General features: G+C 49.0%; 1 protein-coding gene across 3 annotated transcripts in view; it reads right to left on the bottom strand.

Annotated features, from left to right (window-relative positions):
* ZC3H12D (zinc finger CCCH-type containing 12D) overlaps window positions 1-7,279 on the bottom strand; it is a 34,904-nt gene extending 27,625 nt beyond the window's left edge. Inside the window, exon 1 of one of the 3 annotated variants that reach the window (XM_047769975.1) lies at window positions 6,992-7,279. Coding sequence is in view for 1 of the 3 variants with exons in the window: in XM_047769974.1 (XP_047625930.1) it covers window positions 4,165-4,379 (215 nt within the window). In the remaining 2 variants the exon portion in view is untranslated. Of the gene's footprint in view, window positions 1-4,164; window positions 4,409-5,551; window positions 5,677-6,991 lie in introns of those variants that run through there. The other 2 variants (XM_047769976.1, XM_047769974.1) reach the window with 2 other exon arrangements.
* Window positions 7,280-14,101: the final 6,822 nt, after the last annotated feature.

The raw sequence follows: 14,101 nt of genomic DNA, 5'->3' as shown, positions 1-14,101 counted from the left end.
AGGCTAGGGGTCGAATCGGAGCTGTAGACACTGGCCTACGCCAGAGCCACAGCAACGCGGGATCCGAGCCGCATCTGCAACCTACACCACAGCTCACAGCAACGCCGGATCCTTAACCCACTGAGCGAGGTCAGGGACCGAAGCCGCAACCTCATGGTTCCTAGTTGGATTCGTTAACCACTGTGCCACGACGGGAACTCCCTGCTTTTCTTATTAAAAATGCGTTTTGCAAACTATTACATCTAGAATAGATAAGCAGTGAGGTCCTACTGTACAGCACAGGAAACTATATATCCAGTGTCATGGGATAGACCACGATGGAAGATAATATAAGAAAGGGAATGTGTGACTGGGTCACGTTGCTCTACAGCAGAAATTGGCACAACGTTGTAAGTCAACTATACTGTAATTTAAAAAAGAATATAAAAAATATAAAAATTAAGAGAGTATTCAAAACCAGTGATAGCATTTAAACATATTTTGTGGACAACAGAATACATGATGTTTTTAGTACCTTCTCATTTGTATGCAGAACATGTAAATCTGGTATCAGAGTTACATTTCAAAAAAAAACAAGAGTTCCCATTGTGGCTCAGCTGTAACAATTCAGACTGGTAACCATGAGGATGCGGGTTTGATCCCTGACCTTGCTCAGTGTGTTAAGGATCCTGCGTTGCTGTGGCTGTAGTATAGGCTGGCGGCTGCAGCTCTGATTTGACTCCTAGCCCAGGAACTTCCATATGCCAAACATGCAGCCCTAAAAATCTACATATATTACATGTAAAAACTAAATAAGCAAGTAATAAAAATTAACATGCATTTTGGAAATCTTTCCCTGCTGGTTTATCTGTTCTACTGCCTATCATATCCCCAGCATTTAGGACAGAGTCTGGCACAGCTGAATATTAACACATATTTATTGAATGAATGAAGGGTGTTTATCCATAAGCCAAATGATGGAAATTTAGATGGCCTTCGATTTCTCCATTACAAATCACACGTCGCACACACTCACACACATCTGTCCATCTGTCATTTCACCCCATCCTCTTCTCAGTATTACAGGTCCTTCAGGTCCTAGTCTCCTGTTGGCATCCTCTGCAGCATTCTCTCTCCTGGGTTCCCAGCATGCCGGCCCCTTCTCTCACAGGGCTTCTCCCCATGGTGCTGGAACCCAAACAGAACTCACAATGCCTGGGGCTGGCAGGTCAAAGGCATTTGTCAGCCAACCTCCTGGACGGAGGGCCTCTGCAGCAGCCTCCACTTGTCAGCCCACTGACTGCTGAACCACCAAAACTGCCCCCAAGGCCACCGATGGCCTCCTAACTGCCAAACCCAATAGCATCTTCACATTCCTCCCCTTATGCAACCTCTCTGCTGCTCCTGACTCTGGAGGCCACTCCCTTACTTGCGATTTTAAGTCAAAACATTTTGGACCACCTCGTCCTTGAAATGCTCTCCTCCCCTGGGATGTACGACTTGGCCAGGGTCTTTTCGGAAGTCTTTTCGGCTCTTCCCTTACTCTGCTCTCTAGTTCAATGATGGGGTCCTGCTCAGGCCGTCTTCCCTTGCCCTCATGCCCTTCAGCCCCTAGATGGATGAGCCCGCAACTGCTCTTCCGGGCCAGACCCCTTGCCAAGCACCAGGCACACACAGCTGTAAATCTGTGAGATAAAGGCCCTGCCTGCATCCTTACCCCACCCCCAATATGCAGCAACAGCCTCCTGGGGGTCCCTCCTCGGTGCCTTCTGGCCCAGTCCCCGTTTGCAGCCAGCTCTGTATTTCCAGGACAAGCTAACCATGTCATCCCCTGCTTAGAAACGTCCTCTGACCCTGTGTTGACTACAAGAAAGACACCAAGTTCCTGGGCAGATGGCAGGGCTGTCAGGATGCAGCACTGGCCTCTGTCCACCTCCTGAGGAGTTTCTTGGATTTTTATTTACTAAACATCCAAAGCTGAAATTACCTTCCCTCCTGGCACATTTTTTCTTGGGTTCCCATCTCAATGAATAGCATCCCCGAGAGGCCCAAAGAAGAAATCTCAAAATCACCTTTGACTCATCCTTTCCCTCATTTTGACATCCAACTAGTGGTTGATTCTACTTGCTAGACGTTTCCCATAATCACACTCTCCTTCACGCTCATACCTCCACGGCCCGATGGTTCCCTCATCCATCCAACCACCCAGTCAGTCATTTCTGTCACAAACACTGACTGATCACCTGCTAGACACCTGACCCTGTGCTGGGACCCAGTTCTGTAAAAACAAAATAATACAGTCCAATTTCAGTTTGTCCCTAGCCTACTCAGGAAAACAGACAAAATATCTAAAGGACAAGCCATACATCATGATGGTAGAAAGCACAACACTTACGATTAGAAAACTGTGCTTTTGGGAGTCACCCTCATGGCTCAGCAGAAAACAAATTTGACTTGCATCCATAAGGACGCAGGTTTGATCCTGGCCTCACTCAGTGGGTTAAGGATCTGGCGTTGCCGTGAGACACGGCTCGGATTCCATGTGGCTCTGGCTCTGGCGTAGGCTGGCAGCTACAGCTCCAATTCGACCCCTAGCCTGGGAACCTCCACATGCTGAGGGTGCGGCCCTAAAAAGACAAAAAAAAAAAAAAATAAGATGTGTTTTCAAAACTCAGGTGAGGAACGACTTATCTTCCTTGCTGGGGAAAGGAGAGGCTGGAGAGGCTCCCACAGAGCTGCACAAGCAAGGATGAGCTGGCCTCTCCCAGTGGGAGAAGGGCCACAAATCTCCCCAGGGCTCTGGGAGGGCCGCCTCCCCTGCACTCCCACCTCAACTTCAGTCAAGTTAGTCCACTGATCCAAGACTTCCATGTCCCCCTAAAATGCCCGTGTCCCTCCACCCTGTGCAGCGTAGACGTCAAATCCTTTAGCACAAGAGGCCAGCCCCTCACCACCAGCCCGACCCCCTTGCCTGCCTCCGTGGCCACCATCTCTAGTCCAGCCACACCTTCTACTCCCTGATCCATGGCTTGTCCTTTCTCTTAGGACTGTCGTTCCTTTGAGCCAAGGTCCAGCTTTGGCCCAGGCTCCATGCAGGAAGGGGACATACCTGCCTGGCAGGCCAGCCTCACAACTGGGGTTGTCACTGTCCCTGAAGGACCCTGGACCCTAGGCCTTCCCTTGGGCTCTTCCCTCTGCAGAGCACCTGTCCCTCCTCCAGACCAGACCTAACCCCATCGTCACCTCCTCCAAGAAGCCCTCCCAGCCACTCCCACCTTCATCTCTCCCTGATTTATGCATGCACCCTAGCACTTAGTTTTGGGAGAGAGAGCTGAAGGGAAGCTTGAGAGGAGGGGTAGGAGAAAGAAAAGAGGGAGGGGAACTGAAAGGGGAGAGAAGGAAAGAGAAGAAAGACAGTACAGGCACAGAAACATAAAAGCTCTTGGTTGTGTCCACAGCTTTCTTGCAGAGATGCTTACTTGACCGGCCTAGAATTCTCAGGGAAAAGACAGGTAAATGAAAGCATTCCCTTCTTACAGAAGATGATACAGAGGCTCAGAGTGGTACAGAGGAATGGTTACACAGCCAGTAAAGGGCAAAGATTGACCAGATAAGTGGATACCCAAAATAAGTTGTGTTCAGGGCAGAGACAACATCTTGTCCTCACAGAAATGCAAAAGCCAAACTACGCTGGGGTCAGGTGACTTCTCTCGGGGTCACGGAGTAACAGACACAAGGAGTGTCCGAGTTTGTTTCCTAGCTTGGCATTCCACTTTGACAGAAACATGAGCATTTTCAAAATGAAAAAACGTGAGGCTTTCACCTGGGGTGGGGAGTGCAAGTGGGAGTGGGGCCCTGGCCCTGGCAGCACCCCCAGAACTTCTTTTCTTTTTTTTTTTAATCCTGTTTAGGGCTGTACTTGCAGCATATGGAAGGTCCCAGGCTAGGGATCGAATGGGAGCTGCAGCTGCCCGCCTACACCACAGCCACAGCCACACCCACACCAGATCCCCGACCCACTGAGCAAAGCCAGGGATCGAACCCAAGTCCTCATGGATGCTAAGCGGGTTCATTACCGCTGAGCCACGACGGGAACGGCCAGAGCACCTTTTCTGAGCAGATTTTTGAAAGGTTATGCGTGGGACAGGGGGCTGTTTTTACACAAAATTAACTGAAAGAATTCACCTTCTTCCGAGGCTTTTGTACCCCTTTGAGACTTTAAGGTAACTCCATTTCCTTTGAAAATGTCTAAATAAGGGAGCCCACTGGGTGGGAGGCTGCTCTCCGGCGCCGCAGGTCACAACCCTCCCTTCAGCTGTGCCGGCCTTTGAGCTGCACCAATGCCAGCAGCTCCTTTCTTCCTTTCTATTTTTAAGACCTGAAAGTATGAACAATTTCATCTCAGTTTTCTTCCTCAATCTTGACTGGAAGTCACAAACCGCACAGATGTTTAGTAACACTTGGAAAATCTTCCCAAGTCTCCTGAGCTCTGACCGGCGGTCGTCAGCGCGGCACAGCATCCTGTGCGCAGGGGCAAGGCTGCGGAGATGGGCTCCGCCAACGGGACAGCAGGAGAGGAGAGGGAGGGGCGGGGGGAGAGGCGGGGGGAGAGGCGGGGGGAGGGGCGGGGGGGCGGGGCTCCCAGGAGAGGAAGGGGCGGAGGAGGCGAGGCTCCCAGGAGAGGCGGGGGGGGAGGGGGAGGCTCCTAGGAGAGGAAGGGGAGGGGCAGGGGGATGGGGAGACTCCCAGGAGAGGAGGGGGAGGGGGAGGGGGAGGGGGAGGGGCAGGAGGAGGGGGAGGCTCACAGGAGAGGAGAAGGAGAGGAGGGGGAGGGGAGGGGAGAAGGGGGAGGCTCCCAGGATGAACAATGGGAGTCTAAGGTCTAACCTCTGACTGAGCAGAGCCCCTGAGGAAAAAAAATAAGGGCAAAGCTAAAGCATGAGAAAATGAGAGGGCTATAAGAGCTGCAGAGGACTGGCAGCTCATGGGGGCACCGGGTTTTATAAGGGGCCTCCTTTCTTTTTTCTTTCCTTTTTTTTTTTCTTTTTTGGCCACCCCATAGTATACAGAGTTCCCCAGCCAGGGATCTGATCTGAGCCACAGTTGCTGCAGTTGTGGCAAAGCCGATCTCTTAACCCCCCTGTGCTGGGCCAGGGATCGAACCTGCGTCCTGGCGCTGAAGCAATGTCACTGATCCCATTGCAGCACAGCTGGAACTCCAAGGTGCCTCCTTATAGGGCATCTTTGGAAATCCCAGAGTCCCTGGCATGCGGAAAGGGCGGCCTCATTGCTCCCGTTGCAGGTGATGAAACTGAGGGACAGAAAGGTTTTGCTGACTTACCCCAGATCCTACAGCTAATGGGTGGGAGAGCCTAGACTCCCAAGGGCACCCGTGCCCACCACAGGGTGGGCCCAGGGCCGCTGGGGGTAGGGGAGCTCAGAGCAAGGCCAGCCTGCATGTCAGCGCCAGAACAAGCACATTCAACACCAGACCCTGACCCCCAAGTCCATTCTGGAGTCGCCTTTGCCAGCTCAAGAGAAATAGACCCCAGACACCCACTGAAAGTCCTACCGTCATGAGGAGAAAGTTCTAAATAGAGTCCATGCAGAAGTTTTCAGCTCAGATCTAGAGGCCCTCAGGGGGTTGTCAGAGTTTGAGGAAGTCTCTGAGAGGCAAGACTTCAGCCCATGAGATTTGTGGTTTTGGTCTGGCCCTTTTTTCTTTTTTCTTTTTAAGGGAATTAAATTTTTTTTTAATTGTGGCAAAATACAAGATGTTAACTATTTTTAGTGTGTGCAATTCAGCAGTACGAAGCAACCATCACCACCATCCGTCTCCAGGGCTTTTCATCTTCCCAGATGGAAACTCTGCCCCCATTAAACACCAGCTCCCCCTCCCCCTCCCTCAGTCCCAGGCAACCCTGGTTCTCCATCGTGTCTTTCTGAATCTGACTGCTCTCGGTACTTTGTCTAAGTGGCATCATACAGTGTTTGTCCTTCTGTGACTGGCTCATCTCCTTTGGCATACTATCACCAAAGCTTATCCGTGTTGTAGCAGGTGTCAGAATCTCCTTCCTTTTTAAGGCTGAGTAATACTCCATTGCATGCAAATAACATGCTGTGTTTATCCATTCAGCCATCCATGGACACGTGTGCTGCTGCCAGTATTTACCTGTTGTGAATAATGCGCTATGAGCTTGGGTGGACTGGCTTGGCTCTTTGCTTTCTCCTCGAACTTGTTCCCCTGCTCTACTGCACTGCCGTAGGTTGAGTGTACACCCAAGCATTTACAACCCTGATCGATATATCCCAGGGTAACTCTGAAGCAAAGTTTAAAACATATCCCTCCACTAAATGCCACTCCCAACCTATTCATATGTCAGTTGTTGTTACCCTGGGCTTGGCAACATCTGGCCCTGGAAAGGAGGTGACAATCTTGGGAGGCACAGCTAAAGATTCTAATGGCTCCAGGGAATTAGCCAAAATTATATTCACTGCTATCCCATCGGGGGAAGACTTATTTCCGTGTCCTTCTCGAAACCCACAGAACCATCCTCTAGAAGAGATAAGGTTGGGGGCTGCCCCGCGTTCCTGATCTGCCAGGAAACCAGACACCCACCAATCAATACCAAGTCTAGGAGATGCTTTCGAGAGCATGGAGACAGGTTTAAAATGTGCCTGAGAGTTCTGTTCCTTTGATTTCATAAAATTAAAACATCTTCAAAGACCACAGCAGGAGCTTTTCCTTAAACTGGAGAGTTTCCTCTGATTAATCTTTCTCCCACAAAAGCCCTCTCGATATTAAATGCAATTTTGCTAAAATGAGCAAGATTTTACCTAAAGGAAATTAAAGATGCTTATCTAACTGTTTTTTCCTCTGAGCCCTCAAAGTATTGAAGGAAAGGAGATTGCTCAGGCACCACTCATCCAAGAACTGCCCTCCCTCCTGCCTCTCTCCTCACACCCCTGGACCCAAGTCACACTGACAGTCAGCCAGGGGACGTGCACTCACCAGCAGGGCGTGTCTCACTCGGGGCCCTCGGAGTGGACGCTGGGCTCCCCTCAGCAGCTATCACCCACTGTCCTCCCAGCCTGCCAGGTGTCCCCGAGGAGCCACGTTGGGCCAAAGCTTCCACTTCCTTTCACCGGTCACGTTCAGCTGCAAAGGTAGTTTTGCTTTGCACTTAGAAGAAGAAAAAAAAAGGAAAGGAAGAAAGCAGCCAGATGAGGGAGGGAGCCGAAGCCAATGCCTCAGCGTGAGTCACCGAATCAAAGTTCAACGACCACATGCAAAACGCACTCAGGGAGGGCAGGGCTGGCTGCAAACAAGGGCTTGAGCTTCCCTCCCCACCCGCCCAACAGTGGACGTGGCTGCTCTGAGTTCCCACTCCTGCCTCCAGCTGAGAAGAGCATCTGGTCCTGGATGCTCCTTGGGAGGGTGGGTGCTCACTGCTTTATAAACAAAATGACAGCAAAAGCCAGGAGAGGGCAGGGCAGGGAGGGTACAGACAGGGATGTGTCATCACAGGGGTCCCAGGCAGGTCACAAAGTCCTTCAGGCTGGAGGCCCAGGGCCTGGTCTCTGTGGGGGACCCTAGGTTCCTCCCTCTTCCTTGCATGGGGCAGCCACTTCTCTCTCACAGTGGCTGGGGGAGCCTGACCCCAGGCCCAGTGACCCCCAGCAGCCCACATCCCAGCTTGCTGCAGCCTCAGGGGTATAGGCAACAGATCCCCGATCCTGCGGTTATTTTCAGCACTGGGGGATGCCCTTCAGGGGTTAGAATAATAGGAAGGAACACAATCAAATCCCATAACAGCTCACCTGCCAGCAAATGACAATGTCCCTAAAGTGACTTGTCCAAGGACACACAGTCAGCCTGTTGGTCAAGCTGAGTTTAGAGCCTCAGAGCTGGTGCTGAGGGAATAAGGTCATGTGCTGCTCTTCTTTATTAATCCCCATCTGTATCCCATGGAGGATCAGAGGCAGTCTGTAATATGAAAGCATGCAGAGGAGCTCCCATAGTAGCTTAGTGGTTAATGAACCCGACTGGCAACCATGAGGACACAGGTTCAATCCCTGGCCTCGCTCAGCGGGTTAAGGATCCAGCATTGCCATGAGATGTGGTGTAGGTCAAAGACTCGGCTCGGATCCCGTATTGCTGTGGCTGTGGTGTAGGCCGGCAGCTGCAGCTCTGATTCAACCCCTAGCCTGGGAACATACATATACTGTGGGTACAGCCCTAAAAAGACAGACAGACAGACAGAAAGAAAGAAAGAAAACACAGAGAATGGATCATTGAAATAAAAATTAAAAGTACAATCAGAAATCTTTAGAGGAGTTCCCGTCGTGGCGCAGTGGTTAACGAATCCGACTAGGAACCATGAGGTTGCGGATACGGTCCCTGCCCTTGCTCAGTGGGTTAACGATCCGGCGTTGCTGTGAGCTGTGGTGTAGGTTGCAGACGCGGCTCGGATCCCGCGTTGCTGTGGCCCTGGCGTAGGCCAGTGGCTACAGCCCCGATTCAACCCCTAGCCTGGGAACCTCCATATGCCGCGGGAGCGGCCCAAGAAATAGCAAAAAAAAAAAAAAAAAAAAAGACCAAAAAAAAATCTTTAGAAAAAAATAACATTGTACTAGAACTTGGATTAAAATAGTCACTTCATTTGAGCACTAATCCTAGTTTTGAAATTTTGAACCCAGGGGATTTCTAATAACAACTGCCATTTGTGCAGCCCCTCCAGTCTATTTGGTAACTTTCCATCAAAGTGTCTTCCCTTTTTTTTTTTGTCTTTTTAGGGCTGTACCCACAGTATATGTGTGTTCCCAGGCTAGGGGTCGAATCAGAGCTGTGGCTTAGATCACAGATGTGGCTTAGATCCAGAGTTGCTGTGGCTGTGGTGTAGGCCGGCAGTTGGAGCTCTGAATCAACCCCTAGCCTGGGAACTTCCATATGCTGTGGGTGCAGCCCTAAATAAATAAATAAGAAGGAATTCTCTATGGAGATGGCCAAGTGCCACGTGCCATGCACTTAGTAAAACATGAACCTGGGCCGTGAAACTTTTGAATCCTGATCTGTACCAACCTCAGGTGTACAGCACCTCTGCACAGGACGGGCCCCACAGTGGCCAGCAGCAAACTCTTTTGCAAAAAAAGATGTTTGAATCTGCTCAACCATCAGACAGGTAAGTCTTTGGCAGAGACCCCAGAATTCTGTGTCTGAAATCCTGGGGATATTATGGAGACCAAAGACATTGTTCCTCAGCTGTCTTCATAAGAGAAGACCCACCATGCGGTGCGTTTACAGTATCTGATTTAGAGAAGCCTCGTCTTGATGTCTCTGCAGCTAAAATGACATAGCTGTCACGACACTGAGAAACCGAAAGATTCAAATCACTCTTTAGGGTATTTTCCCCCAATGGAAAAAGAATAAGGTCTGCCAGAGGTTACAAGTTTAGTTACTGTATCACTGACCCCAAATAGACTCTGCCCACCAGAGACGGAAAAGGGGGCAGCACTTTCCCTCTTGCAGTGGTAACTGCTATCAAGCTTGGAAGACAGTGGGCAGCAGGCCTGGCACACTTCCCTCTTCTGCTCTAAGATTGGCACTGGGTCTGCCCGAGGCTGTTTGTCTCCGCTCTGGCTCTTGCTGCGAGAGGCAGAGGGCTGTGCTTTCAGGAAGCAGGGGGTGTTGAGAGAGGGGGTCCTAAATGTGGGGGATGGACCCTCCCTAGGGTTCCATACGAACTCCGAGAGAGATGACAGGCACTGCTGCAGTGGATCATGGATCCTGGAAGCCTGCGGTGGACTCAGGGCAGGACCCCTGGCTTGGCTTCCTCTCATCTACGTGCAGCAGCAGAAAGCACCCATAACAGTCTTCACTGCCTTCTCAGTGAGCTAAAACAGCGTGTAGATATTTGTAGCAGCAGTGGCAGCAGGGCCATGCAAAGGCTCGGCTCCTCCCCAGGGCCCCTCCTCCTGCTGTGTGGGAGTTCTTATTTCTGTCACCCTGTCAACAATTAAGAGTATGAGACTTGGAGTTACCGTCGTGGCTCAGTGGTTAACGGAATCCGACTAGGAACCGTGAGGTTGAGGGTTCGGTCCCTGCCCTCGCTCAGTAGGTTAACGATCCGGCATTGCCGTGAGCTGTGGTGTAGCTTGCAGACCGGGCTCGGATCCCGAGTTGCTGTGGCTCTGGCGTAGGCCAGTGGCTACAGCTCCGATTAGACCCCTAGCCTGGGAACCTCCATGTGCCATGGGTGCGGCCCTAGAAAAGGCAAAAAGGCAATAAATAAATAAATAAATAGTGTGAGATTTTTCACTTTTCTTTTTTCTTCTTTTTTTTTTTTTTTTTGGCCATACCCAAGGCATGTGGAAATTCCCTGGCCAGGGATGGAACCTATACCACAGTAGCGACCACTACAAGGACAATGCCTGATTCCTAACCCCCTACACCACAAGGGAACTCGCTTTTTACATTCTGCCAACCTGATGTGTGAGAAAGGGTGTATCATTTCTAATGGCTATTTTAACTTTTATTTCCCTGATTACTAGTGAACTTGAGAATTTTTCATACATTTCCAGAGGTACAACTTCTTTTTTCCTTCTATTGCTCATTTTCCTATTGTACAGTCTTATTCTAATTAATTGGTATTAACCTTCATTTAGTCTTCACAATAATGCTTTTGTTTATGTATATCTTTTATAACTTTCAGCTCCCAGGCAAATGCTTGTTTTTTTGGTTTTTGTTTGTTTTGTTTTTTAGGGCTGCACTTGCTGCATATGGAGGTTTCCAGCCTAGGGGTTGAAACAGAACTATTGCTGCCGGCCTACAACACAGCCATGGCAACTCGGGACCTAAGTCAAGTCTGTGACAGCAACGCCAGATCCTTAACCCACTGAGTGAGGCCAGAGATCAAACCTGTGTCCTCATGGATCCTTGTCATGTTTGTTACCAATGAGCCATGAGGGGAACTCCAAATACTTGTTTTTTTAGCTTTGTTTGTGATGTTTTGGGACCTGGGGATGTTTTTCCTTTTCTGTAGTCAAAACTATTGGCTTTTCCTTTATCGTTCTTTTTAAATCTTATTTAAGAAATCCTTCCCTATCCTGAGATGGTACAGATATTTTCCTATATTATCTCTAAAGTTATACATTTCTATTTTTGGTAATCAGATCTTTTATCATGATTTGGGGGTTTTTTTTCTTTTTCTTCTTCTTTTCTTTTTTTTGGCCACCCCAAGGCATATGGAGTTCCCAGGCCAAGGACCAAACCTATGTCCCAACACTTCGGACATGCTGCTGAATCCACTGCGCCACAACAAGAAAGCTGATTTTTTTTTTTTCTTAGATGAATGGTATGAGAAAAGATATAGCTTATTAGGGTAGGCAGTTTGGGAGCTCCCAATGTGGCTCAGCGAGTTAATATCCGACTAGTATCCATGAGGTTGTGGGTTCTATACCTGGTCTCGTCCAGTGGGATAAGCATCTGGTGTTTCTGCAAACTGCAGTGTAGGTTGCAGATGCAGCTAGGATTGCTGTGGCTGTGGCGTAGGCTGGCAGCTGTGGCCCAGATTCCACCCCTAGTCTGGGAACTTCCATTTTGCCTTGGGTGCAGCCCTAAAAAGAAAAAAAGAAAAAACAGGATAGGCAGTTTGGTGTCATGAACTTGAAGTCAGGCTGCCCTTCCACTTATTAGCTGTGTAACCTTGAGCAAATTATTTAACCTCCCTGTGCCTCTGTTTCCTTGTAAAATCATAATCACGTCTCTCATAAGGATATCCTGAGAATTAATTAATGCATATAGTGTGCTTAGAACAGGTGGCATAAAGTAGGAGTTCAATTACTGAGTTAGCTGTTATTATGAGCACAAACTTTAATGAAGATTACTAGGGAGTTCCCTGGTGGCCTTTTGGTTAGGACTCAACACTTTCGCCACAGTGGCCCAGGTTCCTTCCCTGGGCTGGGACCTGAGATCCCACAACAAGTCACTGCACACTGTGGTTAAAAAAAAAAAACAAAAAAAACCCAAAAACTAGAACTTCTAATGGCAAAGACTAGCACCCAGGAAGCACTGCAAACCCGACAGAGGGCTGCAGAGACGAGCAGAACAACCCTCTCAGTCAAGTTCAACAGGAAGGGGTACGTCCACGATCCACGATCCACATGGAAACTAGTGGAAAGCAGCTGCCATTGTTCTGTCTCTTGGCTGATAATCTAACTGCCGTTGTTACTGGCTTAGCCCAATGAATGAATTTAAAATACCTGTGCATTTAAAAACAGTTTTAGTTCATTGAGTAAAATCTGTGTGTCACTTTCCCCGAGTCCCACCTGAAATGTTACCACAAACAAGTGCAGGGATCACAGCTATAAAAACTCTAAGTTCATTTTTTTTCATTTTCGTTTCACCACCAGGCACGGGGCTGAAAATCTACACCCCAACTAAACAAAGTTTCTGTCCCTGAGTGACACCTGTCGACAGAGTTACAGTCACACTGTAAATATCAGGGTGAAGCAGTTAGACTAAAATGACCTCGGCACTGCTGATGTCACGGGCTGGACAGTCCTTTGCTGTGGGCGCTGTCCTATGCAGGATAGGATGTCCAGCTGGCCTCTATGCCCTGGACACCAGCAACACAACTCTCCACATTGTGACAATGACAACAGATGCTGTTAAGGGTCCCCTGGGGGCAAAATCGCCCCGATTCAGAACTGCTGGACAAGCAGTTCCATCAAAGGGGAAACACAGGGTGTGTGAGGGCAGAGGAGGCCTTGTGGAGGAAATGCTGGCACGTCCCGGGGGGAAAGGCTGGGTTCTCTGGGACATTCTGGAGGGAGGGAAAGCTAAGCGAGGCTCAGAGGGACACGAAGCATGACCAGCTCCCTGTGTCTGAGACTCAGGCTCAAGGTAGAGCAACTCAGCTCAGGAAAAACTTATAAAGATTTTTTTTTTTTGTTCTTCTTTTCGGGGACGTTGGTTTATTTTTAGGGCCACACCTGCAGCATATGGAAGCTTCTGGGCTAGGGGTCGAATTGGAGCTGTAGCTGCTGGCCTATACCAACAGCCACAGCAATGCCAGATCCAAGCCAAGTCTGAGACCTATACCACAGCTCATGGCAATGCTGGACACTTAACCTGGAGTGAGGCCAGGGATCGAACCCAAATCCTCATGGATACTAGTCGGGTTAGTAATCTACTGAGCCACAATGAGAACTCTAAGGTTTTTTTTTTAAGAAGAATTTTCATTAAAAAAAATATATATATATATATAATTAATTGAATCATTGATCTGTTCTTTCACACACATGTTGTTTTGCTGTAATTTCTATTTCCAGACCATCCAGAAGCCACCCAGTTGAAGAAGCCAAGTGTCTCAGAGAGCTGCAGGTCACCAAGTTCAGAAACGGGTTCTATCTAATCAGAGAAGGGCCTAGGCCTTCCAAAGATTGTCGAAACTTTGAAGCATCTCAGGCCTTCTTACCAACCAACAGTAAGAAAAGTAATGATTTTCCAGGTCTCTCACTCTCCAAGTGACTCTTTTTGGGGAGCCACACCCCTGGCATACAGCAGTTCTCAGGCCAGAGATTGAACCTGCGCTGTAGCAGTGACCCAAGCAGCAGTAGGGACAACCCCAGATACTTAATAACCACTAGGCCCCAGGGAACTCCAGCAACTGGCTATATTCTTTCTCCAACCTCATTTGCTAAATATGTTGCCCTCTTATTCAGTGTCTGAGTCGCTGACTGAGGGCTCAAATGCCCCCCTTTTTTTTTTCTTTCTTTCTTTTTTTTTTTTTTTTGTCTTTTTAGGGCCACACCTGTGACATATGGAAGTTCCCAGGCTAGGGGTCAAATCTGAGCCATAGCTGCCAGCCTACGCCACAGCCACAGCAACACCAGATCCGAGCTGCATATGCAACCTACACCGCAGCTCACGGCAATACTGGGTCCTTAACCCACTGAGCGAGGCCAGGGATCGAACCCACATCCTCATGGATACTAGTCAGATTGGTTACCACTGAGTCACAACAGGAACACCTCAAATACCTATGTATTTGGTCCCAAAGACATTCTCTACTTAGACTGTGAGACTGTCTATACAATCAAAATAAGCTGGCATTTCTGA

The sequence above is a fragment of the Phacochoerus africanus genome, chromosome 2 (assembly GCF_016906955.1).
Source record: "Phacochoerus africanus isolate WHEZ1 chromosome 2, ROS_Pafr_v1, whole genome shotgun sequence".
NCBI lineage: Eukaryota > Metazoa > Chordata > Mammalia > Artiodactyla > Suidae > Phacochoerus > Phacochoerus africanus.
This window is presented reverse-complemented; position numbering and strand designations above follow the sequence as displayed.